The sequence below is a fragment of the Homalodisca vitripennis genome, chromosome X, assembly GCF_021130785.1.
Source record: "Homalodisca vitripennis isolate AUS2020 chromosome X, UT_GWSS_2.1, whole genome shotgun sequence".
NCBI lineage: Eukaryota > Metazoa > Arthropoda > Insecta > Hemiptera > Cicadellidae > Homalodisca > Homalodisca vitripennis.
This window is the reverse complement of record NC_060215.1, coordinates 86,848,694-86,875,706: the sequence shown is the minus strand read 5'-3', so window position 1 is coordinate 86,875,706 and position 27,013 is coordinate 86,848,694. Positions and strand designations below refer to the sequence as shown.

Here is a 27,013-nt window from a genome sequence, read left to right as displayed (position 1 = left end):
CAAATGCATTTATAACATACCACTGCACATGATGCATTTTTCATTTAAGAGCTTCCACAGTACTGAAAAGCTGTTGACTGGTTAAAAGAGTAATCTGTCCATCAGTATCCAAAATATTATAAAGGAAGCAATTACTCTGTCTAGGTATTAGCAGTTAGGTTATATTTAATTTGTTATGTAGCAATTACTATAGCACATGTGAAATCTGAAGCAAAATATATCACACTGCATCAAAGTAATACTTCACTTTATAGCTATTAAAAACAAAATAGGTACTTAAACTTTATATTTATTTAATCTAATGTCACTACATATGTTACTGCTTCAGGAACCAACCTTATCATTGGTAAGAACAGCAACGAGAAATCTTTGCCGAGGTACAAATTGTACCGTTTCTCCTACTGTAGTCATCAACAACGGGGAAAATTTCTGCAACACTTTCTGAGCTGTAACAGAAGTATAATTTAAGACTCTTGTAATATAATTATAATGTAAGAATAAGAAGGTGAGTGGGTATTACTTTCCAAGAATTATTCTGGAATCTTATAGTAAAGGCAGTATGAAGGTAAGCATTTCGATTAAGACAACTGTCACTGAAAACATGCAAAAGAAAGGATTCATGCTATTAATGAGCAAACATCTCAGTTTGAGCCATTGCTTTCCTGAAGGAAGGACCTTTACTTTCATTATTATTTAATCAAAACATTAGTTTTCAAGTCTTTAGAATCTTCAAAGCAGAAATAAATTAAGTGACACACAGAGAAACAAAATAAATACTACTCGTATATATTCCCTCCCCCTAATATTAACTGACAAAACAAGATTAATTAAATATTTTGGAATAAGTGAAGGTACAATTTATTGGATATCAAATTCTTTTCAAAAGTTTTCTTTATTATGCAAATATCTTATTGTATTTATTTTAAAAAAGTAGCCTAGTGTATGTACATATTATTGACTCATTATTGTTGGTAAGTTAGTTATATAGTTTATCATATTTTATAGATATTTATAATTCAATATTATATGTTTGTCAATTGCCAATTATTTCATTTCTTGAGTTTGTTGAATTATGAAAGGTAAATCAGATCTGAATGAATCGTCTGCTTAGAAGCTGGTTTAACATCCTGTGTGGTTGCTTGGTTTTTAGAGTTGTAATATAAATTAAATAAAATTTCTTAACATATCAACTGTAATTTAAGTGAAAGTTAAAAGTGACTAGTTGTTAAATAAAAAATAGGTTTTGTTTACTTCAGTGTTTTATTAACAAAAATTTAAACATCCTGGTGAGTCTTTATTTTTAACCTAGCATGAATAAAGTAACTGAAAGTTACTAACTGAAAGACTTTGTGAAACCTTTTTGTGTAAACAGTAAGTTAAAACAGACCATTTAGACTATCATAAAAGACATAAAATTCCAGTTCCATTTTCAAATAACTAAACTACAACAGGAATATAACATATAACCTATACTTTGAGAAATACATTACTTTCATTATTCTAATCATATTTTTATTTAATCAGCAATAATCTAAAACAGTTAAATGTGTTTTTACCTGTGTTTTAAAGTTTAATATATATTACTTAAATTGAAATTGATAATTTGTCATCTTGGAAATAACAGTGACTGCATGTCTAAAACAGACATGTTTTAATAGTGGCAGACAGGAACAGAACTACAGCTAGTGGGCCACTCATATCTCAGAACTGATTAGCTCAGTGGTAAAGTCTGGCTTTAGTAAGTGAGTGGATCCGAGGTCAATTCCCAGCTAGACTCTTATCTTTTTGCAGCCAATATATTACTGATTTATTCATTAAAGAATTACTTTTATTTTTAATAGGAAAAAAAAATTATTTGATTTAATATTGTTATATTTCTTTTCTTTTCTTCATAAGTGATAATAAACCATACTTTTATTAATTTTTAACTAAGAACATTGAACTTATTCAACCACATTAGGTATTTTGTTACTCAAGATGAAAAAAATTAAAAAATCCCTGTATTTTATGTAATAGAAATGTTGGTAAATGTGTCAAAGCAATTCGGTGCAACGAATGCAAATACTGGTGTCATGTTAAATGTATAAATCTCAGTCAAGAGGACTATAAAAAAATTGAAAAAGAAGACATTTACTGGTATTGTAATACATGTATGACTAAAGATATCAACAAGTCATCACATTTGGTTAACAAAAGTATATTCAATGAAACTAACAATACAGTTGAGTACATTGATGATGAATATAGGAATACCACATTGGAAACTATTGAATTAAATAAAGAATTGACAAAGGAAGTTGTAAATCTTAATGAAATTATAAAAACCTTGAGTGAAGATTTAGCTCAGGCTAATGAAGAAGTTATAAGACAAAAAATAAAAACTCTTAACTTGAAGAAATGGTGCTAACCAGAGAAGAAGAGGTTATTAAGTTAAGAAGACAAATGGAAGAAATTAAAAGGGTAAACATGAAAACTACAACACTGGAAAAAAGACATAGTCTGCCGCCTTTCCTGAACATTTCTCACAGTTTGAATGTATCAACCTATGCTGAGGTGGCTAAGTCAAACACTGTCACAACAAAGAAAAATGAGCCGTTCTCAACAGTTGTACTCAAAGGTGTAAATAAGAAAAATACGTCACGTTCTCGCAAAAATTATAATAATATTGAACAAAATGTTTTACTAGAAAATCGTTACGGTGTACTATCGGAAGAGGAAGATGAAACCTCGGAAAAACAACATGATGTAGCTAAATCGGTAAACATGAAGAAAAAAATTCTTCTGTGTGCAGACAGTCATAGGAAAGGTTTGACATGGAACATAAACAACTGTCAAGATGAGTATGAGGCAGTAGCCTTTTTAAAACCAGGTGGACGAACTAGACAAGTATTAGCCTATCATAATATAGAAGGAGAAAAGTTAACCCAGGACGATGTGCTTGTGATAATATCAGGAACAAACGATGTTGCTGTAAATGAGGCTCATGCTGCAGTTGAATGCATTAAAGAGACTCTCGACAAAACCAATGATGCCAAAATAGTCTTGGTTGATTTGCCTCTTAGGTATGATCTAGAAGAGTGGTCTTGTGTCAATGAAGAAATTAAAAAGACTAATAAACTTCTGAAAGAACTTAGTGATAAGTATGTTAATACTACTCTAGTGGAAGCAAGTAAATCAGCCAGACATCTACATACTCGTCATGGCTTACATTTAAATTTTAAAGGAAGACAATGGTTAGCAGAGAGAATAAATTATGCATTGAAGGAAACCAGATCTTTTACATCAACACCGGTACCTCAGCTTCAAAATAATGTTGGAGCAACCTGTTCGGGAAACGAAAATCAAGAAGCACCTAAGTCTCCGATGTGACTGGGCTAGCATTTAGTGTATACCACCAAAACATTCAGTCAATTAGGAATAAGTTAGGAATGTTAGAACTATGGCTCGATAAATTAAGTTGTGACATTTTAACACTAAATGAACACTGGTTAAATGGAGATGAAACCTCTTTGTATGTTTCCCAAGGGTCAATTTTAGGCCCATTGTTATTTATCTGCTACATAAAATACATGCCTAGGTGTCTTAGTCAAATTAACCAAACAAAAAACCAACTCTGCATTTACGCAGATGACTCCAATCTTATTATCTCTACAAAGACAGATACAGAACTAGAAATAAACTCTTTTATTCAACTATCAAAATTACAAGAATTCTTTTTTAATAACAATTTAATCTTAAACGCTCAAAAGACTAATTACATGTTGTTTACAACAAAACAAAATAGGAAAGATAGCCAAGTCCAAATTCATATTGATACTGAGGTCATATCCCAAGTTCCTAAAACCAAATTCCTAGGTATTTACATTGATAGCCATCTGAGTTGGGATCAGCATATTGACCATGTCTTAACTAAAATTAATTCTGGAATTTATGCTCTAAAAAGGTTGTCTAACTTATGTAATCTAACTGTATTAAAAAGTGTATTTCATGCTCACGTTCAATCGCATGTATCTTACGGAATATGTGTGTATGGAGGTACATCCAACCAAAATCTCCATAAAATTTTAATTTGCCAAAAAAGAGCTGTAAGAGCAATGTTAAATTTACATAATGATGACTCGGTACGACAACATTTCATTGATTTAAAAATTTTAACAGTTCATAGCCTGTATATTTTAGAATGTATTATTTATGTCAAAATTAATTTAGGAAAATTTTTAACACACAATGATATTCACCATTACGACACACGTAATAAAAATAAAATAGTTTTGGATAATCATAATTTAGAATTGTTTAAGAAGAAAACCACATATAATGGTGTAAAGTTTTTAAATCTTATTCCAAAAGAAATTGGCGAAATAAATGATCAGAAAAAATTCAGGTTATTGCTAAAGAATTTCTTGCTTAAAAATGCTTTTTATACATTTGACGAATTTTATAGCCTAAGAAACAACATGCAACTTAATTGAAATTTTAAAATGTTTTCGACAATGTATTAAAGCATAGATTTAGACATTTAACTATAAGGTTTTAGATAAAAATTATATCTGGAACATACTTAGATATAGTCTGATGAATTGTGACACTATTTATTGTATTTCAATGTACAAATATGAATAAAGATTATTTGAATTGAATTGAATGTACCAAAGGGTTATAATTTAGCCAGCTGTTTTTGTAGGCAACTTCCTTATATTCGAGGAGGATGCAATATTTTTGTTAACCCTTTGACGGCCACGGGCCGATATACTGGCTCTCGAATTTCTTTTCCGAAACGGCCGTGAGCCGAGATATCGGCATAGAAAAATCAGTTCGAAAACGGCATCGCGCCGAGAAATCGGCACCCTTCATTTGATTAAATTATTCCCTTACCTCTTTATTTTCGGTTTGTAATATAATATCAAACGAAACGTAAACATATATCCTTTCAAATTATTATAATTATTATAAAATGTTTTTACTTTTTTTTGTTCAGTAGAAAGATGCAATTCAGAAGACAGTGACGTGTCAAACAAGATGTTCGGTTCTCTTTGGTAGCAGCTGTTTGTTCGTTGTGGCTTTGTACACTTGGTTTTGTTCTTAGACGTTGTAATGTGAGGTTATGTTACATTTGCTGTGAAGTTTAGTAATGTTTCTTTTCTGGTTTACATTTAGCAATGAGTAACAAAAGACGTCGTGAAGCATCGCCTGTAAGTGAGGACACATTGTTTTCCTGTCTTCAAAATGCTAATGTAAGGACTATTAGTAATGACACTTCCAATTATGATCTCTTTTCTTCTGAAGACAGCACTAGTGACTTGGACGATACGGACGATGATCCTACGTTCGATCCTGCCAATTTAGGACCGTCTACATCACAAACCAGATTTGGTCTGCCCCTACAAACTAGGCCTAGATTTTTTGATGTGAGTTCTAGTTCTGATTCTGAGCAAAATGTTAGCTTAGGCCCTAGTGTAACAAATATTCCAAGGCCTAGAGGTAGGCCTAAGGGTAGTACTAATGCTACTCCTAATGATAGTGACTTAGCCTATTCTCCAGAAAGAATATGGGTTCCTGTCAGTGAAAATGATGATTCATCTATTAGGCCTAAACATGATTTTTCATTCAATGAAATTCCTGGTCCAAGACATTGCCCACCTCCAGACTCAGCTCCCATTATGTATGTGCTGCTTTTTCTCACTAATAACCTTATTGAAAATTTTGTTACCGAGACCAACCGCTATGCTCAAGATGCCATAAATAGTAGTGGAATGGTATGGGAAAAAGTTTCTTTTGCGGAAATGAAAGCTTTCATAGCAGCAAATTTGAATATGGGACTGAATAAAAAACCTTCTATAGATATGTACTGGAGCTCTTCTTCTTCTCAGGTTACACCATGGTATTCTCGATTGTTCAGCAGAAATAGATTTGAAGATATTTTAAGATTTTTTCATATGGTTGACAATAAAAAATTGGCAAAACACGGTACCCCATATTATGACCCCACAGCAAAATTTCAGCCACTTGTAGACCATGCTAATAGAGTTTTCCGTCAATATTATATCCCTAACCAGCATCTAAGCATTGACGAGTCTCTAGTTGGAACCAAAAATCATACCCAACTATTGCAGTATATGCCTAACAAAAAGCACCACAAATGGGGGATCAAACTTTGGGTGCTGTGTGATTCCGTCTCAAATTATTGCTTAGCATTCTTTTGTTATAAAGGAGCTAAAAGCAATGAAGACCAGGAAAACATAAGAAAAAGAGGTCTAGCTTTTACTGTAGTTACAAAATTATTGGACATGGGGAACTATCTGAACAAGGCTTATCACTTGTATACTGATAACTTTTTCACGTCCATTCCTCTAATTGAATATTTATATTCAAAAATGACATTTGTAACAGGTACAATCAGGAAGAATAGGAGAGGAATCCCTGATGAATTGTTAGGAAAATACAAGGTAGGGGATAAAAGATACATGAGGAGTAAGGAAATTTTAGGTTTAGCTTATAGAGAGAAGTCATCTCAAAAAAGTCAGGTGATTCTTGTGTCTTCTGATAGCAAAGCTGCTAACGTACAAGTAAGCAAGAATAAGGGAACAAAAGTGGTAATAAAAACAAAACCAGACATGATCCACCAGTATAATAAATTTATGGGTGGGATCGACACCACGGACCAGATGTTATATTCATATCTAGACGAGAGGCGTACCGTAAAATATTGGCGTAAGATCACATTCAATATTTTGTCTAGAATGATTTTGAATTCTTATATTCTATACAAAATGAACTGCAAAGACAAACCTAAGTCACGTTTGAATTTCACAATAAATGTTATTGAGACACTTGCTCAAGACTGGCTAATTGCTAAGAACATTCCAGCTAATTTAGGAGGAGGTGATGGCCAAATGCCCCTTAGTCGGTTTGGAATGGATAAGATTCCTGAAAAGAAAGAAAAGAATTGCTGTGTCTGCAGTACAAAAAATCAAAGAAGGAGAACAAGACTGCATTGTTTAAAATGTACCAAAGGAGTACATGCAGAGTGTTTCCATAAACACAAATGTGCATAAAGAAGCACAAAAGACCGTGTAAATATTGTATATAGATTTGTTAACTATAATTATTATTACTATACATTTTTAAATGTTCATGTATAAAGTGTTTGAAGACAATTGTGTAAACAAGAGAAAACTATAAGGTGACCATTGTACAGTAATTCACATGGCCTATGGACAAACAAGAAGTTACAAGGTAAACACTTGTTATACCAAACTTTCATGTTGATTCGCATGGTGTGCTGTGTTGTAGTTTTCTATAAAAATATTTCTAAAAACTTTATTTCTGAAGATATCCATATGATTTTTTCTATACTTGTTTGAAAATATGTATACTTTCTTATAATAATAATGGTTTCCTTGAAATAATTTTTTTTATCCTAGTTGTCACCAATCAAACACAAAAAATAAAAAAAACATCCTAATTTTTTGAAAAAAATAAATAAAAATAATAATAATAAAAAAGTTTAATTGTTACAAAAATATATTTTGATGCTTTTATATATACTACTAAATAAAACAAAACAAACATCACTAAGATACTACTATTTATAGATGAGTTACACCAGTGTTTGTAGGAGTGTGTCAAAAGTGCCATTTTGAGGCTGGCCTTTTTGGCAAGTAATCTGGATATAATGGCTGGGGTGTTTAGAAGTACAAATGAATTTATGGCTTGGCCTTCAAAGGGTTAAACAAGGTATAGATTTTAAAGTTATTAATGTAGATACTTTTTGTTCCAATAATGTTTTTGAAGTCTCAACTATATTTATACCTTCAGTAAATATGGTTGTTGCAACAATTTATCGCACTCCTGATTCAAATATTCATCTTTTTCTTTTTTTACTTGGAAAGTTTCTTAAATTTTTATTTGATAAATATAAAAATAACTTAATTCTAACAGGAGACTTTAACATTGACATAATAAAAGAAAATCTTCAAACTGTATCATTCCTTAACTTGTTAAGATCTTATAATTTATATTGTCTTAATATACAGTGTACACGTTACAATGCTTGCCTGGACAATATTATAACGGACAAGCCAAAAAATAGTGTAAAATATCATGTACTACAACCTGACTTGGCCGATCATGATGGTGTTTTTGCTCTATTTTATGATAGTACATCTTTGTATCAAATTAAAGCTCCAAATACAGTACACAAGGTTAAAGTTTTGAATTCTACTGCTTTAGTGAAATATAAAGAAAAGCTGCTGGAGATAAATTGGCAAATTTTGGCCAGGTATGATAATGTTGACGATGCTTTTGCTTATTTTATTAAACTGTTGACAACTTCTTATGAAGAATGCTGCGTTGTAAAAAATTTTAATTCTAACTCAGTTAAAGGCAAACCATTAGTTAAGTGGTTTACACCAGAATTAAAAAAAAAATAGGGACTATACTATGTACTTATATGATGTTTTTAAGAGTAGTAAAGGTACTGTCAATGAAAGGGATCATAAGAGAGCATATGACTCAGCTAAACATGAGTACAAAAAACAAATAAAACAAGCTAAGATATCAGCAAATGAACACTATATTAATAGTTCAACAAATAAATGTAAGGCAGCATGGAGGGTAATAAGATCTGAGAGTAATAATGAAGTAAAAATGCATGACGTGCAAATTCCATCTAATGATTTCAATAATTATTTTATCAAAGTTGCCTCCCAAATTAGTAATACAGATTTAACCTCTTTAAATTACAGTCACGCTATTGAAATGGTTAACGATTATGTTATAGGACATGGAAGTGTAATACCTCATTTTAAGTGGAAATATATTCTTGTAAAGGATGTTTTATATTGTGTCAACAAACTCAGCTCCTCAAATAGTCAAGACTTACATGGTTTTTCTAATACTCTTGTTAAGAATATTATACACATAATAGTAGAGCCTTTAACTATACTTTATAATTTAATGTTGGAACAAGGTGTATTTCAATTAGCTCTTAAAGTTACAAAAACAATACCTATCTTTAAAAAAGGTGATAAAAAATTTCCAGAAAATTATAGGCCAATATCTCTTGTACCTATATTTAGTAAGATATTTGAGTACTGTATCAAAGAGCAATTATACATTTTTTCCACCATAACAAACTCCTTTGTAAAGAGCAATTTGGTTTCTTGCCAGGACTAAATACAATCAAGGCTGTACAAAAAGTTGTTGAAAATATATTGTTTAATTTTGAAGAAAAAAGTATTACATGTGCCACATTAATTGATTTGTCAAAGGCTTTTCATTGTCTTTCTCATGAACTGTTAATAAAAAAGTTACATGTGTACGGAATAAGAAATAAGGAATTAGAGTTGTTTAAGTCATACCTTAGTGATAGGAAACAAATGGTTGTTCAAGGTAATGATAAATCTGAATTTAAAAATGTAAAAATTGGGGTCCCTCAAGGTTCTGTACTTGGGCCTTTTTTATTTATAGTTGCAATTAATGATTTTGCTTATAGTATGCCATGTTTTTCTGTTTTATATGCTGACGACACAACATTCATTAATAAACAACATAATCTTAAAAACCTCATAACGGAGCAAGAACACTCTATGAGGATAGCACTTGAGTGGTTTCAGGCAAACTATTTATCAGTAAACAAGAACAAAACTGAACAAATTGTATTCTCTCTAAATAGTGACATATATCGTAATTTTAGGCCGGTAAAGTTGCTTGGGCTATATTTGGATAGTACCCTTAGCTGGTCAAGTCATGTCAACCAGCTTTGCACAAAATTATCAAAAGTGGTTTTTTTGCTCCGTAAATTGAGAAATTGTGTAAGTTTAGAGAGTCTCATAAGAGCTTAATATGCATTCTTTCATAGTAACTTAAACTATGGAATAACACTTTGGGGAGGCAGTAATGAATCACAAAGAGCTTTTATATGGAAAAAGAAAGCTGTAAGAGTTATAACAAATGTAAGTGATAGGAATTCGTGCTTACCATTTTTTAAAGAACTTAAAATTATGACCTTACCATGTATGTATATTTATAACTGTGTACTGAATGTTAAAGAAAATTTAAGTAATTATCAAAACCGTCAAGATGTACATAATTATAGTACAAGGCAGAGACATATGCTTGACCAATTCTCTATAAGGCTACAGAAAACAAAAATGAGCCATATATACATGAAAATTAAATTATTTAATAAGTTACCTGAAAGTGCATGGGAAGTTAGTATTAACAGGTTTAAAATTATTCTAAGCAAATGGCTAAAAGAAAAGTGTTTTTACAGTATTGATGAGTACCTGGTCTGTGATATTAGTGACTTAAGATTTTAATTAATATTAAGTATTTATTATTCTATTAAGTATTTTGTTATTTGTGTTTACTTGTTGATTTTTAATTAATATTAAGTATTTATTATTCTATTTACTACCTTGTTATTTGTGTGTATTTGTTGATCTTTTGTTTTAATCTTGTTATGTTGATGTTGTTAATTTATCTTTGTTAAATAATTGTTGTACTGTATATCTGCTTGTTGACAGTTTTTTACGAGTCCATGTTATAAGATAGAGAGTTGTTGTAAGAGTATAAAAGATTTTTTAAGTTGTAATAATTGACAATAATTGTAAAAATTTGACCATGTCTATTGCACCATTGTTGCCTAATGACAATAAAGATCTGAATCTGAATCTGAATTTGAATAGTATATTGTACAGATAATGTGACTGTAAAAAAAAAACAAAAATGTGTATAAAGGATTGTAAAAACAGAGTGTACAGGTCTGCCTCAACACGTTGAATGCTAGCACCACATTTAGTCGGTATCACAAGTGCTGCCGAGTGCATGCGCCAACATTTATTGGCTATAGACGAACTCAACGTAAAGAATATAATTTTTTCTGCCAACTATTTCTAAACGCGCCATTTGAGAAGTATTTTCAAAGTTTTGCATATACATGGTAGAGTGTTAATTGGAAGCAGAAAAACATTTTTTTTCATGTAAGAATAAATATAAAAAAGGAATTCTCCAATAACCATGAGGTTAAGTTATATTTTGAAAAAGCAAAGTTTTGAATTGTTCTCTATGTAAATAAACTGTCTAAGAGAATTTACATAAACTTTTTAGGTTTTTGTTTTTAATTTATCTGCAGTATTTTTATGTTTTAAATTGTTGAAAATATTTTTGTAAAACTACATGCATTGTAATATACACCAATATAACAATGTAAATAATATAGTCTGGTTGAAAATGTCAGCAGCGCAATTCTCTTTATACAGGGTATAAAAAAAGTCCTGCACGGGCTTGATAATTTCTGAATGATTACAGGTAAAGCAATAAAACTTGGTACAATTACTGTACCTATGAATGTACTTTTTGAAGTGACTAGCGTACTTTTTGAAGTGTCTAGCATATTTTTCTTATGTCAGGAGGACAGCCCGCAAGGAGTCAGAAGGAAATTTTAAATGAGAGCATAGGTTGAGTAGTACATCGAATTAAAGGTCTTTTTATTAGTAGAGTACAATGCCGCAAATCCGACCTCAAAGGGATCACTCTTTAAAAAATTATGCTGATTTACAGTTTGAAACATTTACAATGTAGGCCTTTTCTAGATGGTTTAATATTCTTGTCTTGGTTCAAGTTGTGACAGTTAAACTTAGTAAATGAATAATTGGACTTCTGAAATAGTTTTTAAGGTAGTTAGTGGCTCTTCACATCCAATGGAGGATGGTCTACAAATTTAACGTAAGCATAGCTCAAAATTTACATTGTTTTAAAGTGTAATGTAAGATGTGCATCAAGTAAAGTCCAAAGTCCAACCTAAAAACAAGAATTTTCTGTTGTAACAACTGATACCAGGTTTTTCCCTTTAGCATTCATCTTTACTAAACATCCCCTTTATAATTATGTACATCTTGAGCTAAGCTTACGGTAAAAACTTCTTGTAGACCATTCTCTATCAGATGTCTGTTTTTTTGTTTTATTTGAGTTTTATCATATTTTTCTGTTATAAAACTTGTAAGTACTGTGGTGAATAAAAATATTCATTCATGTTTTGTGAATTATAGAATAAAGAAATCTGACCTAGAATTAAAAGATATCACAAAAACCCTCGTCATAATACAGCCCTTGTAACATCCTTAATCTAAATGTCAGACTTAAGAAAAGTTAAAAATTAAATCTTTGATTATTTACTACTCAGCACCATTGTAATCAACTACTACAGAACCCTACCCTTTGGCTCGAGCTTGTCAGTGTTCGGCCTGGCCCCATCGGAGACAGTGGCTCGCCACTGGTCCATGTTACGGGCAATCAGCAGACAGTTGCCAGAGTAGGGAATACTCCGACTACTGCTGATGTTGCTGTTGTATGGTAGATAGTCTTCATCTTGCTGGTAGTAGGTAAATGCTGTCGTCCCATCTGTTGATACCAGGTTTGATACCTCTTTCATGGTTACATTCACAGGATGTCTGTTAAACAAGCACACCCAAAACATATGAACATTTTTTCAATGTACAGAAGTTAATGAAACTATGTTTAAACTTTTTCTATATATTAAAAAATCCAATCACAAAACTTCTGTTCTTAATTAGACAAAGCAATGTGAAAAATAAAACTTAGATAATCCTGAAAAATGAGGCTTTTCAAGTATTTGAACATTGCAAACTAAATAATACACTATAACCTCATATGTACGGACCTCATTCATCCAGATGGGTTATCTAAATCGATTTTAGAATGAACAATGTGTATTTGATTTTCAGCATAATCTGTTTATTTTTTAACACGTGTTTGGCATTCAGAATAATGCGTACAATATAATACCAAAAGCGTATAATTAACAGTGTTTTAGTTAAACACCGCCTATGAAAGATTGATATTTGTAAATTTGGAAGATGAAAGTGATTGGCTTCCAACTGACAATAGCATTGATAGATGACCGACATAGAAATTGTGTAACCAGCTTGTTCTTCAATGTTAACAAAAGATATTGACAATGAATGTCATACTGAAGAACCAGAAGACTGCATGACTCATTCTGATATCACAGCATACATAGACAGACTTATGGTTTATTTTTAAGTGACTGACTAACTTTTCATCAGTTGAAATAATAGCCTTGAAACAACTGCATGATCGTATTTAACGAAAGCACTGTATCTAAGTTAAATCAAAGAGACTGACTGACTAAGTTCTTTATGATACAATAAACAACATTTAGTTTTAGTTGTTGTTTTTCTATAGTTAATCTCTGTAAAAAAACAATAAATTGGTTCTCATTTCATGTTATATATTTGTAACAAAATAGATTCCTTATTACAAATAAACAAAATACCAGTTTATTTTGGCACATATCTGTCTATGTGGCTGTTGTTTCAGTGTGTTTTGTCATGTGTTTTTACTGTATTATTGGTTTATCCAGATCACACCTGTTCCCGATTAAACTGGATAAATTATGTACTCATATTGTACATATAATTTTATATACAAGATTGATCAAAAAGCAAACATATAAATAAATTTAGTATAATGAGAGCTAGAAAAGAAAGTGTTACAAATTGTGGTATTCTCCCAAAGTATGTTTGCAACCCTTTTTAGAGGAGACACTACAGGTAAAAGATTATTATTTTCTTCATTTATTGTTCATTTGCTACCTAAAAGATTTCCCTCTACTCAGTGAGGGTAGTACATTATGTCTGTATGCTGATGACACTAATTTGAAAACTACATCTTCAACTATTAACAAACTAAAGACTGTATTATTCGTATAGAAACTAAAGCAAATTCAAATATAAATTCATTACATTTCTTTTTTAATTCTAATAACCTACTCCTAAATGCAGACAGAACAAATTTAATTCATTTTCAAACTCAGCAAACTACAAACAAATTTCACCCTATAGTCATAATTTGTAATAAAATAATTTAAAATGAGGACAGTATAAAACTTTTGGGTTTAGAAATAGAAATAACTCTTAATTGCAACATTCATGGAGAAAAATTACTCTCCAAAACTCCACCAGGTTTATATGCATTAAATAGACTGAGAAACCTGTGTGAAAAAGAAACCTTAAAGTTATTTATTTTTTGTACATTCACTCAATAATATCTTTTAGAATTTCACTGGTGCTACTGCTGTAAATAATCTAAATTCTGTTCTAAAAATGCAAAAAAATCCATTAGAATAACTTTTAATCTTCATAATAGAACATCCGTTAAAGAATACTTTAAAGAATAAAATATTATGACAGTTTACATATATTTTGCAACTATTTTGTCAATTAAAACCAAACTTCAGGAACTGGAATTGGTAGGAGATGATCACACACATTTCACAAGAAATCGTAATAATGTAGTAATAAGCCGCCATACTTTACAAATTCTTAAAAAGAAACTGAAGTATATTGGATAAAGATTTTATAACAATCTTCCCATTGAAATTAAGTCAGAGCCTACATTCAATAAATTTTAAATAAAATTTATAAAGTTTCTCATCAACAAGGCTATATATTCCTTTGTGTGACGATTCTGAGGTAGGGTACTCCATAATTAATAACAAAAATTAAATTTTCCAGCCCCTCAAGTGATAGCATTTGCTAGCCAATTAATCAACATTTTAGTACTAATGCATGAAATCATCATATTGAAATCATTGAAATATAAAAATTTGTAATTACTACAGTTACTTAAATCAAATTAAATAATTTTATTTGTATTCTATTTAAAAATGTAATACCTCGTACAATTAATCTATGTTTATTACCAAGCTTGAAATCATTGAACTGAATAACTTTTCCTCCATCAATCTGGGTAAGTTGTGAATATTATACCTCTGTTGCAGGGTAACTGTGTGAGAGGAGACTGCAGGCACACCAAGTTTGCACCCAAACTGTAACCATGGAGTGACGACACTTGAGAACACTGGATTTAGTGGTTCCTCTCCAACATCATTTTCTATTAGAACAAATAATGTCAATTTTTTCATAGACCCATATAAAAATTGACACGCAACATAGTAGGTAAAACCAAAATTACAGCAGTGTTGGGATCTGTATTTACCTATAAGTAGATTGAATAACTTTGTTGTACATAATATGAAATGTTTTTGTAAAATTACACAATTTACTTGTACGAAATTTAAAAAAAGATATAAAAATGTAAAATATTAACTGTACTCTATTGATCACATTCACCTACATTATCTAATCCCTTCCTTAAGGCTTGAAAGTGTATTAAAAGATTATTGGTAGAGTAATAATGTTTCAGAATATCATAAAAAACAACAGTTCTCACTATCCTACATTCATTTTAGGTGCTAAATATCCGGTTAAATATACAGGGTGTAACAAAAAGGTTGGTATGTATTTTCAAATTCTCTGTGTGATTTTAAGCTAAAACTGAAGAATAACTTTTTTCCAATTTCCACTTCATTTAGCCGCTAGCTGCCATTTTTTATTTTTTATTAACACATTATTATCTCTAAAACTAGTAAAGCCTAAGAAACCAAATTTGACACATAAGTTTGAATAGGTAAGATGAAAATAAAAATAATTGTGTTATTTTCTTTAATATTAACAAAATAGCGTATGTTGAAAAATTTTAAGGTCGAACAAACAAACAACCAGTATGGTTATAAAAAATGTATTAGACACCAACTATTTAGAGAATTTTATTGCAATTCCAATGGTACTAGTTTTATCGGAATCCGTCAAGGCTTGCGAGCATGACCACTTTAAAGGTACACTTGCACAAGCTGTGAGCAGCACACATTTTGTCTTCATACCCCAACACATGTACCAAGCCAGAGCATCCCTTCTTCAAGAATGGTTGGACGTCTTTTTAAATACTCTAATTATTCTGTTTAGAAGCAGCTACGCCATACGATTTATTCCAAAGAACTGGTGATGTTCTTGCAGAAAAAAGATAGGGATCCGACTCAACCCAACTCGTACAGACCCATAAGCCTAACCTCCTTCATGGTGAAAACTATGGAAAAAATAACAATAGATACATTAGGGATGAAACCATACTAGTACACCCAATCAGTCTATCTCAACACGCTTATGTAGAAGGTAAATCAACTACCCCCGCTTTCCACAGCTTAGTGGAAGCAGTGGAGAGCACCTTCAATGAAAAGGAAGCCCTAGTCAGCGTCTTCATGGACATTGAAGGACCGAGTAGCATACCAATCCATGGAGGCAGCTATAGAATGATTTGGAGTTCCCTCGGATGCAGTCAACCGGACAGTAACCCTCCTAAAAAGCAGACAAGTTAAAGCAAAGAACGGAGACGAATCGGTCACCATCACGGCCCGGAAAGGCTGCCTCCAGGGAGGCGTTCTGTCTCCTCTCCTGTTGGCGATAGTGGTTGATGATCTTCTAACTAAAGTAAAGAAGAGGGGAACAAGGCTACTATGTTATGCGGACGACCAAGTGCTTATGGTCAAAGGGAAAAACAAAGGTATGCTGGAACGCCTAATTCAATTTACCAGGGAAAGAAAGTTCCAGCTTGCACAACCTGTCCTGGAGGGAATCAGAATAAAACATTCAAAATAAGTCAAATATCTGGGTATAGTCATGAATGAGAGGCTGACTTGGAACTCACATATCGAGAACACAATATCTAAAGCGACAATGGCCCTTGAGGCCTGCAAGAGACTCTTTGGATTTAAATGGGGTTTGAAACCCAAAATGATTTATTGGATATATGAAACTATAATAAAACCAATGGTCACATAATATGCTACTTTAGTGTAGTGGCTGAAAGTAGAACAAACAACAGCTGCCAAGAGCTGCCAAGCGTTCCTAAGATACACTCCTTTAGGGTAGGAGGTGATGAGGACAGCCGCTCTAAGCGCCTTGAAGCTTCTAGGAACAAAGGTAATAAATACTACCTCCTCAGAAGGTCACATGAAAATAACGCAGGAATTTCCTGAGGCTGAAATACTAACCATTGTATCAGAAGCAATAGTTAAGAAATACTTATTTTGAAAAACCATGTACTGTCTCTAGTGAAGGAAGGGAGAAATTGCATTAAAAAGGAGGCCTACTCTACAAAAGGAGTCCTGAAGTTTTCCACAGATGGTTGTTCGCGCCTTGACTCTAGGGCGGGATTTGGAATATATCGACCAGGAGTAAATCTAGCAATGCCCCTGGGAAAACATGCCACGGTCTTCCAAGCGGAAGTCATGGCAATAGAATCATGCGCCAGAAGACTCATACAAATGAGGACAAAAAGAGCAAAATACTTGATACTATCTGACACCCAGGCAGCACTAAAGGCAATTGATACCTGTTTGTTTGATTTGAAAGCAGTCTGGGAATGCAAGAATGCTCTGGCAGAGCTGGCTAAGAATAACAGAGTAACACTCGGTTGTGTGCCGGGTCATGAGAGCATTCATGGAAATGAAAAAGCAGACATCCTCGCCAAAAATGGAACGGAGTCCATTATGGTGGGGCCAAAGCAAGGTTGCGTGCTAGCTTTCTTGAACAGCTTAAAGATTGGGAAAAGAGGATAAGAAACTTTAATTAGAGTAGGACCTCAGGATTAAGATAATCTAAAATGTTTGTCTCTCCTTATGTTAAAGGGTGGGTATATCTCTTAGATCAGAGTAAGGAGGATATAAGAATAATATTAGGGATGTTGACAGGACATGGCCCCTTAAGAAAACATCTTATGAGGGTGAGCCTTAACCAGACTAACGAATGCAAACTCTGCGGAGAAGAGGAGGAATCAGCACTGCATATTAGGCTAAATTATCCTGCCATATCAAACATTCTGAAATGATTCCTAGGAGCATATCTCCTCAGCCCCAAGGACATTAGAGAAAAGAAACCCTCAAACCTGATCGGCTTCTGTAAAAGTCTCAGATTCTGAGGACACAAACAAATATAAGTAAGGGAGGCGCGAAGGTCCTTTTGGGACTAAGTGAGGAGACAATTAGTCTCTTTCCCTCAGGATAAAAAAAATATTGTCTTTTGATAGGTATCAGCTGTTTTACATTGGTTATAAAAATTTTAAAATATACCAACCATTTTGTATAACAATTCCAACGGTACTTTTTTCATTGAAATCCATCAACACGTAAGCGAGCACAACCACTTTAAACATACGCTTGCACAAGCCGGGAGCGCCAAACATGTCATAAATGAGAGTTACCAGTTGTTTGTTGCTCCTGGCTTCTGCAAGAGTATCTTTAAAATGGTTGAGCTCACTTATGCATTGATGGATTTCGTTGAAATAAGTACTGTTAGAATTGTAATAACATTGTCCAAATAGCTGGTACCTTGTAAATTTTTTATAACTAATGTAATTCAGCTGATGCCTATCAGAAGACAAAATGTTTGCTGCTTCTGTCTTATGCAAGCATACCTTTTTTTCAAATTCAAATTCTTTATTGTCACAGTTTACATAACATACATTCTTTAAATCCAGCACAGCTGAAAGAACGGGCGACATTGTCAAGATATAAAATAGAACATAATATTACTATCAGTTACAAAACATCATCAAAGTCAAAAAGTTTAATTAATTAAGTATGTTATACAATTAAATATGTACAATGTTATTATAATTATAAAAGTAAGAAAAATAAAATAAAATGTTTAAATTTATGTATTTATTTATATCCATAATGTTATTAAATTATTGTATCACATAGATACTCTTCAATAGAGTAATATTTTTTTCTTTTAACCTGTATCTGAAACTTTTATTTTAAATTCATTTATTTTGTATTGATTTAAATCTAGTTGGCAACTTATTGTATCATTTTCTTCCAAAATATTGTGGTGAACGCTCAAACAAACAAAGTCTATGAATTGGGTAGTGCAACAGATCTCTATTTCTTGTATTGTAATTATGGTTATTGTGATTTGCAAAAAAGAGCTCAAAATTCTGCCTTACAAACAATAAGCATCTCAGCACATAAACCGATGGACAGGTTAACAAATTTAAGTCTTTAAATGGTTACTTTTAAAGTGGTTGTGCTCACTTATGCCTTGACGGATTTCATTGAAACTAGTACCGTTGGAATTACAATAAAAATTTCCAAATAGTTGGTGTCTAGTACATTTTTTATAACTATACGGGATTTTTTGTTATTTAACTTTAAAAATGTTCAACAGACGCCATTTTGTTAATATTGAAGAAAATAACACAATTTTTCTTTTATTTTCCTCTTACCTATTCAAACTTATGTGCCAAATTTGGTTTCTTTAGCTTTACTAGTTTTAGAGGTAATTTGTTAACACAAAATACAAATGGCAGCTAGCGGCTAAACGAAGTGTAAATTGGAAAAACGTTATTCTTCATTTTTAGCTTAGAACTACGCATCAAATCTAAAAATGCATAGCAAGCCAACCTTTTTTTACACCCTATACATGTGAAAATGAATTATCTTACTTTAAAAATTGACCTTGTTCAAATATAAATTATTTGAAACCAAACATTAAAATTTTTTAATTAATCCAAAATTAAAATGTCCTCATATTGATGACCTCATCCATCCAATTCAAATTTTTTAAATGTTTCACAAGTGTGTTTTTTACAAGTTTTTTATCATGCAAACTTGAAATAATTTGAGGTTTACCACGTGTGAGAGAGCTTGAATTGAAGAGAGGTATGGTAAGCAGCTGATACTCCATGATGAGGTCCCACAGAGCATGACGCACAACAGATTTTAGCTTCAAAATTAGTTGTTCCATATTCACACGACCTTGTTTCCATATTCGAAATTCTATTCGAACTGCAATACAAATAGTTTAAAATTAACATTCACGGATTAATTTTCATAAAAAGTAGGCAATAAATCAAACATTAGCATTACTTTAGTTCTTAGAGACTATACAAAAACAATGGGCCTGCAAGGATTATGGATATTTATCATTGGTATATGCTAAAAATACTAAAACCTAATATTTATATGACCAGTATCTGCTCTTTTCTTAAAGTGTTAAATCCTAAAACATGAGGATAATTTAAATTTCATAATTTGAAGAAATAATAGTAAAATGTAAGAAAAAAGAATCAGTCCTTTTCTTATCACCCACACCAAACTCTCGTATTTTTGTCATAGGGTTGCTATGCTATGACGGATTAGTGTTACCATATCATGATGAAACTTCCTACTCAGTCTTCATTTACCTGCTTTGGTCAATACGGTGTACTCAATATTGTGCATTGATGTTGTGTTTGTTTTCCGTTCCTTGGTGTTATATCTTAGGTATAAGTGTGTTCTGATGTAAAATGTTTTCTTTGTTAAGTTTCACTTTGGCACCAACTTTCTTCATTTGTTCTTGGAAGCTTAACCTTATGTTTTATGGATTAGCAAAATATGAGAAGAGAACAGATAAAATATGTCAATTAATATTATATTTTAATTTTTGTGACATATAACAATGGAATAAGTCTGTAATCCTACTATACTTTTAAATTCATCTATAGTCACAAATGAACTTTTTGCCTTGAAGTTTTTGTCACAATATATTTTGTTTGAAGTTTATTACAAATAATACAAATACAAACAATATATGCAATGTATAAGAGTGTAACGGAACATATCCAGAAATAAGAAACACATTTTCTTCTTTGGTAGAAATCTTAGCACAAAATGTACTGACACACCATAACCACAAATGTTATAGTTGTTAATAAAAGGAAGGACTGACCTGGAGCCTTATCTTCAGGTTGACATGGGTTGGTGGTAGTGAGAGTATTGAATTCAGTAGTCAACAACAGAGGGTCTAGCTCTCCAGAGTATAAAGTCGGTCGTTGATAGCTAAGAGACTCTATTATGTTGCTATCCATGTCAACCAGGCCAATGGCAACACAAGCAATTCCTTTGTTACCAGATGCAGTACTCTGGTTGTACAAGAACATCTGGCTCTCTGGCATCTGTCTGGAAGGTTCCTCTGGGTTTGAGTAGTCCTACAATTGTGAATTGGATGTGTAAATATTTAATTACACTGTACATTTTAAAATCATGCATGCTATGTTCTGTGATACATGAAAGTGAATGAAGATTGGTGTTTCAGTAAAAACATTGACTACTAAAAAAATGTTTCAGTTAACTTTTTATTCTGAACCAACATTAAAGACTATTTATTGTTTATGAGACTATACATTATACCTTTTATTGCAGTGTCTGGTATCTGACACTGTCTCAGACTTAACACTTGGAATCCGGAGTCATGTTCGTCTAAAGAGATCCAAAGAAAGTAGACGACAAAAAAGCTCAAAATGAAACATTTACATTGTTTTGAAATCAGAAGTGAATAAATAGGCGAAGTGGTAGTCTCATTGTCTCATCAGGTACACAATTGAGTGCACTACAATGTGATAGACACAATCTCTAAGCAAGGTGGAGTAACCAATTTTTCTACACATAACTTAGCTATGGTAGGAAGGGTTGATTGTGAAACTGATGAGACAATGAGACTACCACTTCACCTATTTATAGGTGTCTCTGATGTTGAAACGATGTAAATGTTTTGTTTTGAGCTTTTTTGTTGTTGAATTTCTTTGTATCTCTTCAGATGAACATGACTCCAGATTCCAGGAGCTAAACCCAAAATTCGATTGAATCAACCCTTTCTACCATAGCTACGTTATGTGCATACACTGTAAAGACAACATGAATAAAGCTTAGAATATTTGATAGCTCAAATCACAGCAAATGTCACTTACCAAACATCTCCAAAAACTCATAGTAAAAATATGATTGATTGTAACTCTTCATGGGAATTTTTTATCTTCTATTTATATATAATTTAAAATATATACTTGTTCTATATACCATATACATTTATTATACACATATTTAATAAGTTAATTAAATTCATCAGATTCTGAATAACTTATCATACATGAGAACAATTTTAACTAATGTCTTATATAAAAAGAAAGGAAGTAGAATTTTATACTTTTAAATAATATTCATAACGTTATGTCTTATATAAAAGAACTAAAATAAAGTATGAAAATATACCATTATCATGCAACATTAAAGGTTTGTCTAAACTAAGGCCATACAAACTTTTCAGAATAACCTCAGTGGGTGAGCATCATCTGTACTCACCTAAATATATTTTTCATCAAGGACAGCCAAGTATTTTAATATGTTCATTGATGTGTGTCTTAATATGTGAAAATAGCGGGGTAAACTATGAATGAAATATTAATGTCAACTAATATGACGATATAAGTAAGTTTCCTGTTTCACCACTAGTACATGTGGGATGTTCTGATGGTTCTATTGAGCAACATTGTATGTGTTGCTGACGAAGAATAGCTGATTGTTTTTTGTTTCTTGGATGGGCTAAGTTGGTGGCAGTTGGTTTAATTTAGCACAAGTGCTGTCATTTGTGCAAAGCTTAAACTGCATTGCTTGTATTTTTTCATAACATGATCAATCTTCATGTAAACAAAGTTTATTTTTATGCAAAATTATCATTTATTACTCCATATAGTTTTATAGTTGTAACTACTTTTTCAGTTTTGGTTAATAAGCTAAAACCATCAGTTTGCTATGTCTATATTTTTTTATAAATGATGTCAATATGCCGGAAATCAGAAGATATTACAAATAAATATGTATTTGGTAGTTGTGTTTATGACTGGAGGAAATAATATTTTTATAATAATAATTTTAGAAAACGATGTATTTGTTAATAAAATTATTCTTTAAGAAATTAATTGTTTTTAAATAAAACTCACGTCTACTCCTGGTCTGAATGTATCTTTTGCATACACCTCGTAAAAATCTTATCCTTATCTTCAACTGTTTTACTTTGAACCAAATTATAAGAAAATCCTACATTCTTCGTCAAATGCATAGCTTCATCAATTGATCAATTTATATAATAGTCTTTTTCAAAAGAATGCAAAATTTTAAAGAATGTAGCCCAGGTCGAGTAAAGTGCCCGTGTTGTCAATAGTTGAAAGTTAATTCAATCCACTGTAATTTTCACATTAAATTAAATTGTAAATGGTTTAGTTATTTGAAACATATTAGTATAACGTACCTTCATTCAGAATGTAATTAAATACGTGTGCTCAGCTGACTACTTATACAAATGACTACTTTAAATGTCTATAATTTCTCGTGAAGTGACCCAAAAACGTTTTTTTGTTCTTTTTTGTCTTCAGAAAGGGTATCATGAAGGATTGTGGCTATTATATTTACAAAATTTTACTCAGCTCAAAATCGATGCTACCACCTTGAACTTATGATGGACATAAATTTAATATCCATCATATAATTATATAACATAATGAATAATTAATTAATATTTTAATGTGAAGCTCTACCAAAGGTGGATATGAAAGCTTTCATTCTTACCTGGAAGTGGAACTGTGACCTTGTATCTGTATATTTGGGTGTATGAAGAAACTGCAGAAGGTTTTGGTGGAAGTAATAGAATACTGCTTGTAGGTTGTCATGGACTGCTGGTGGCAAAGAATACTGTAATCAAATAAAAAATCAGGATTAAATTATAAATTGTGACAAACTGTATTGTTTGTACTCAATAATAAAGAACAAAACAACATACACAGTTGATACCCTTTTCTTAATGGATGTAATTCTTCTTTATTAATTTTACATCAAACAAATCCAGTAATGTTTGTAAATTTCTATTCACATAGAATTAAAACCTGATAAGTATGTGTCCAACGACAGTACAGTAACCAGAAAGAAAATCATTCCCCAATAGATAAACAATGGCCTGATTTAAACAATTTATTTTAAATTAATAAAGAACAAAACAGCATGTTTTACAACTGTAAAAGGCCATTGCATCGTTCTCAGATTTATTTGTTTGACTTGTATGTATGTGGTACTACAATGTAAATACTATATAAATTAATTAACTGACATTTCTTTTAAGAAACAACTAGTATAATGTGTCCATTTAAACTGTGCACCATTGGTAACTCAAAAAGGACTAAATTTACAAGAAAGTTAAAATTAGAGACTTCACCTACTTTTTAGTGACAATTAGAAATACAAATTTAGAATTTCTGATTTTAGCAGCAGATTCCATAAATTAATGGCGACTAACTTTACAATTTATTGTGAAAAATCTTATATTGTCTTGGAATTTTTTATATAATGTAACATTTTAAAATGTTTTTATTTTTGGAAATTTTTTTACCTTATTCGTTTAGGCACTACAAGCCTACTAAAGTTTTAAAATTGACACATTTTGACATGTATAACACTTTCAGCCCCAGCAACAAGCTGTTTTCTATATTAATCTGCAACAAGTATAAATATATTGATCCGCAATACTCACATGGGTATACAGATTTAGAATTATGGAAATAAAGACCACCATAATCAACAACCAAGTCAAGTCATATGGGGGCGGCTTTATATTTTTTTTAACCACTGAGGATAAAACATCAGAACTTTAAAAATAAATACAATACATAACTTAATTTTTTTTATGCAATTGTCTTATTCTTTTTATCATATCAGGTGATGGCCCACAAGGAGTCAGAAAAATATTTTTTTGTGTAATAACATAACTTCCTGAAATGATATACAAAGTGTGCTCAAACCAAAATTGTGAGGATGACCCCTGTATTAACGATACTTGTATCAGCTTTTATAATCTAGAGTATGCATTTTTTTATTATAACTAAACTAGAGATAGGCAATTGTGAGTTCCAATTTGGAATCACTTGATTCTCAGTGGTAAAAGTATTATTGGAAAATCTCTGTCTATAAATCTCTTTGAAATGCAATACCGATTCTAATTTAAACTAATTTTTATCCTGTATTAATGTTTAACTTACCAGTGCCAAACTAACCACAAACATGCCAAATGAACATTGTGAGTGCATTTTTAAGTTTTACAAACATAAGTTAAGAGCTTTCAGCCATACCTGATAGCTAAGTGGTTATATAAAATCATTTCAGCTTATCACCCCAGGGACCCGCATTAAAATTCCAGTTTCAGCATTTTCACATGTTAACAAAGTTACCATCTAAGCTTAGCTGAAGTAAAGTGATAAAAGCTTCCAGGCTAGAACTACAGATCATCCAAATAAAATAATTAAGAGCTATCAAATCAAATAATTTTATTGCTTTCTACTAAAACCTCTTTAAAATGAAATTTATAATTCTAACCCCACAAAAATGATTCATATGATAACCATACAAAGCTCAGTCTTTTATTATTATGCACATTACAGGTAGCACCAATGTACCAAATTCTATTCCATTAACAATCTTAAATATCAGTTAGAAAGACATGAATCAGTGAATTACCACATTTAGCAATAATCTTTAGAAACAGGCTATGCAACTTTAATGTAGAAACCAAAATCACTTGTAAAGACTAGACATGGGTGGTGAAAGTGTTGAAAATAATATGGGTTTATAACTAAATAAGTCTGATCAGAAACTAATTATTGTGTACCTGTACAGTAGTCTCTGGCAACCGCTGTGGCTTCTGTATGAAGTGCACGTCTTCCGGAGAGAGCTTGCACATTGGATTACGAGCTAACATGAGTGACAACACCTCTAATACTGCATCATCTAAACGGTTGTGTAGTACCTGTACTAGCTCGCACTTCACTTCAGGCCCTGCACACATTTTACTGTTTTATTACAGCAAATTTGGTATTAGGATTTGCAGTTTGACAGTAATAATGATATAACAGGGTGGCCATAAGAGAAATATTCTCAATTTATCTTACAATTCCATTACTGTATCCTAATTTCCTTGACTTTTACAGAAGGTTTCTTTGTAAATCTGTTATTCTTTTTCATGGTTTTCCACATTTATATTTCTAAAAGATACTTTCTCAAATATTTCTACTGAACTTCAACTTGTCATAAATACTGTCATAAAATTTAAATAATAACACAGTAATAATAATAAATAATAAAAAGAAGTTTTTAAGTTCTATATCTTTTATTTACTTATAAGTGTTCAGAAAACACGAGTGTAGAAGTTTATAACATGAATTTATTTATAGTATATCGAAGTAAAATGTCTGCCAAATTAATACTGATTTTTCACTCAAAAATTCTAACAAGGCTGAATGGACTACAGTCTTGCCTAGGTGGAGTATTTTTTAAAACAATAAATTTTGAAGTTTGTTTTTTTTAATACTTTGAAAACAAAATTGTATTTTCTTTATATACAGCATTTATTATAAAGATTGTACATTCTTCCACATAGTATGAGAAAAATGATTTTTTATTTTTTTAACCCAAAAAATTTACAATCAATCAAATTTTAGCAGAACAAATCATGTAAGAATTTTACATGATGAAAACGTAACCAATTATAAACGAAAACATTAAATACGTAACTTTAAGCTTTATGATCTGGTAAAAAATATTCTCAAATTAAATAATAAGTTGCTTTGGAATTACAAGCCAAAATAAGTATTGAACAATACAATGTTCTTCATACTGAGCTGGAGCAATGGAAACGTGGTCATGTTAAAAACAAAATCGACTGTATTAAATAAAACCCTGTGACAATATGGCAGTTCTATTATTCTTAAGTTTGTGAAGTTCTTCTCTTAATAAAATACAAAATGTGACAGGCTTACTAATGTTTCAGATTTTTAGATTATAATAGATTATTCATCAATGAAGAATTGCTGGTCATTGAAAATTGAGGCAGAATTGCACTAAGTTAATGCTAAAAGAGGTCCTCTGATTATAATATATATATATATATATATATAATATCAATAAACATTGAAACACAAAAAGTACTTGCTCCGCCGGGACTCGAACCCGGATCTCTCACTTGTCGGGTGAATGTGCTACCATTACACCACAGAGCCCTTACTTTTTACGATTCTATTATTTTGTATTTGGCCGTATCTGTCATATATATAAATATATATATTTCTACCATTTGTTCTCAAAATTGTTCCACCATATTTTAACATAGCTCTTTTAAATTATTTAAAACATTGCAATTTCTCTCATATCTGTCAAGTCCCAAAATTCTTATAGCACATGTTCTGGTAGTTTCCAGACCTGGTTTGACGTACA

At 31.4% G+C, this 27,013-nt stretch overlaps 1 protein-coding gene and 1 non-coding gene across 4 annotated transcripts in view; both read right to left on the bottom strand.

The window, feature by feature from the left end:
• LOC124369311 (KICSTOR complex protein SZT2-like) overlaps nt 1–27,013 on the bottom strand; it is a 295,343-nt gene that overhangs the window by 65,879 nt on the left and 202,451 nt on the right. For all 3 annotated transcript variants that reach the window (XM_046827256.1, XM_046827257.1, XM_046827258.1), the window contains exons 39-45: nt 25,413–25,579; nt 23,327–23,449; nt 20,655–20,913; nt 19,577–19,732; nt 14,817–14,940; nt 12,220–12,455; nt 337–446 (exon numbers count right to left, since the gene is read on the bottom strand). In XM_046827256.1, coding sequence (XP_046683212.1) covers nt 337–446; nt 12,220–12,455; nt 14,817–14,940; nt 19,577–19,732; nt 20,655–20,913; nt 23,327–23,449; nt 25,413–25,579 — 1,175 coding nt within the window. The remainder of the gene's footprint in view (nt 1–336; nt 447–12,219; nt 12,456–14,816; nt 14,941–19,576; nt 19,733–20,654; nt 20,914–23,326; nt 23,450–25,412; nt 25,580–27,013) is intronic.
• On the bottom strand, nt 26,729–26,799 carry Trnav-gac. Its single transcript has one exon. It is a non-coding gene; the product is annotated as a tRNA-Val (tRNA).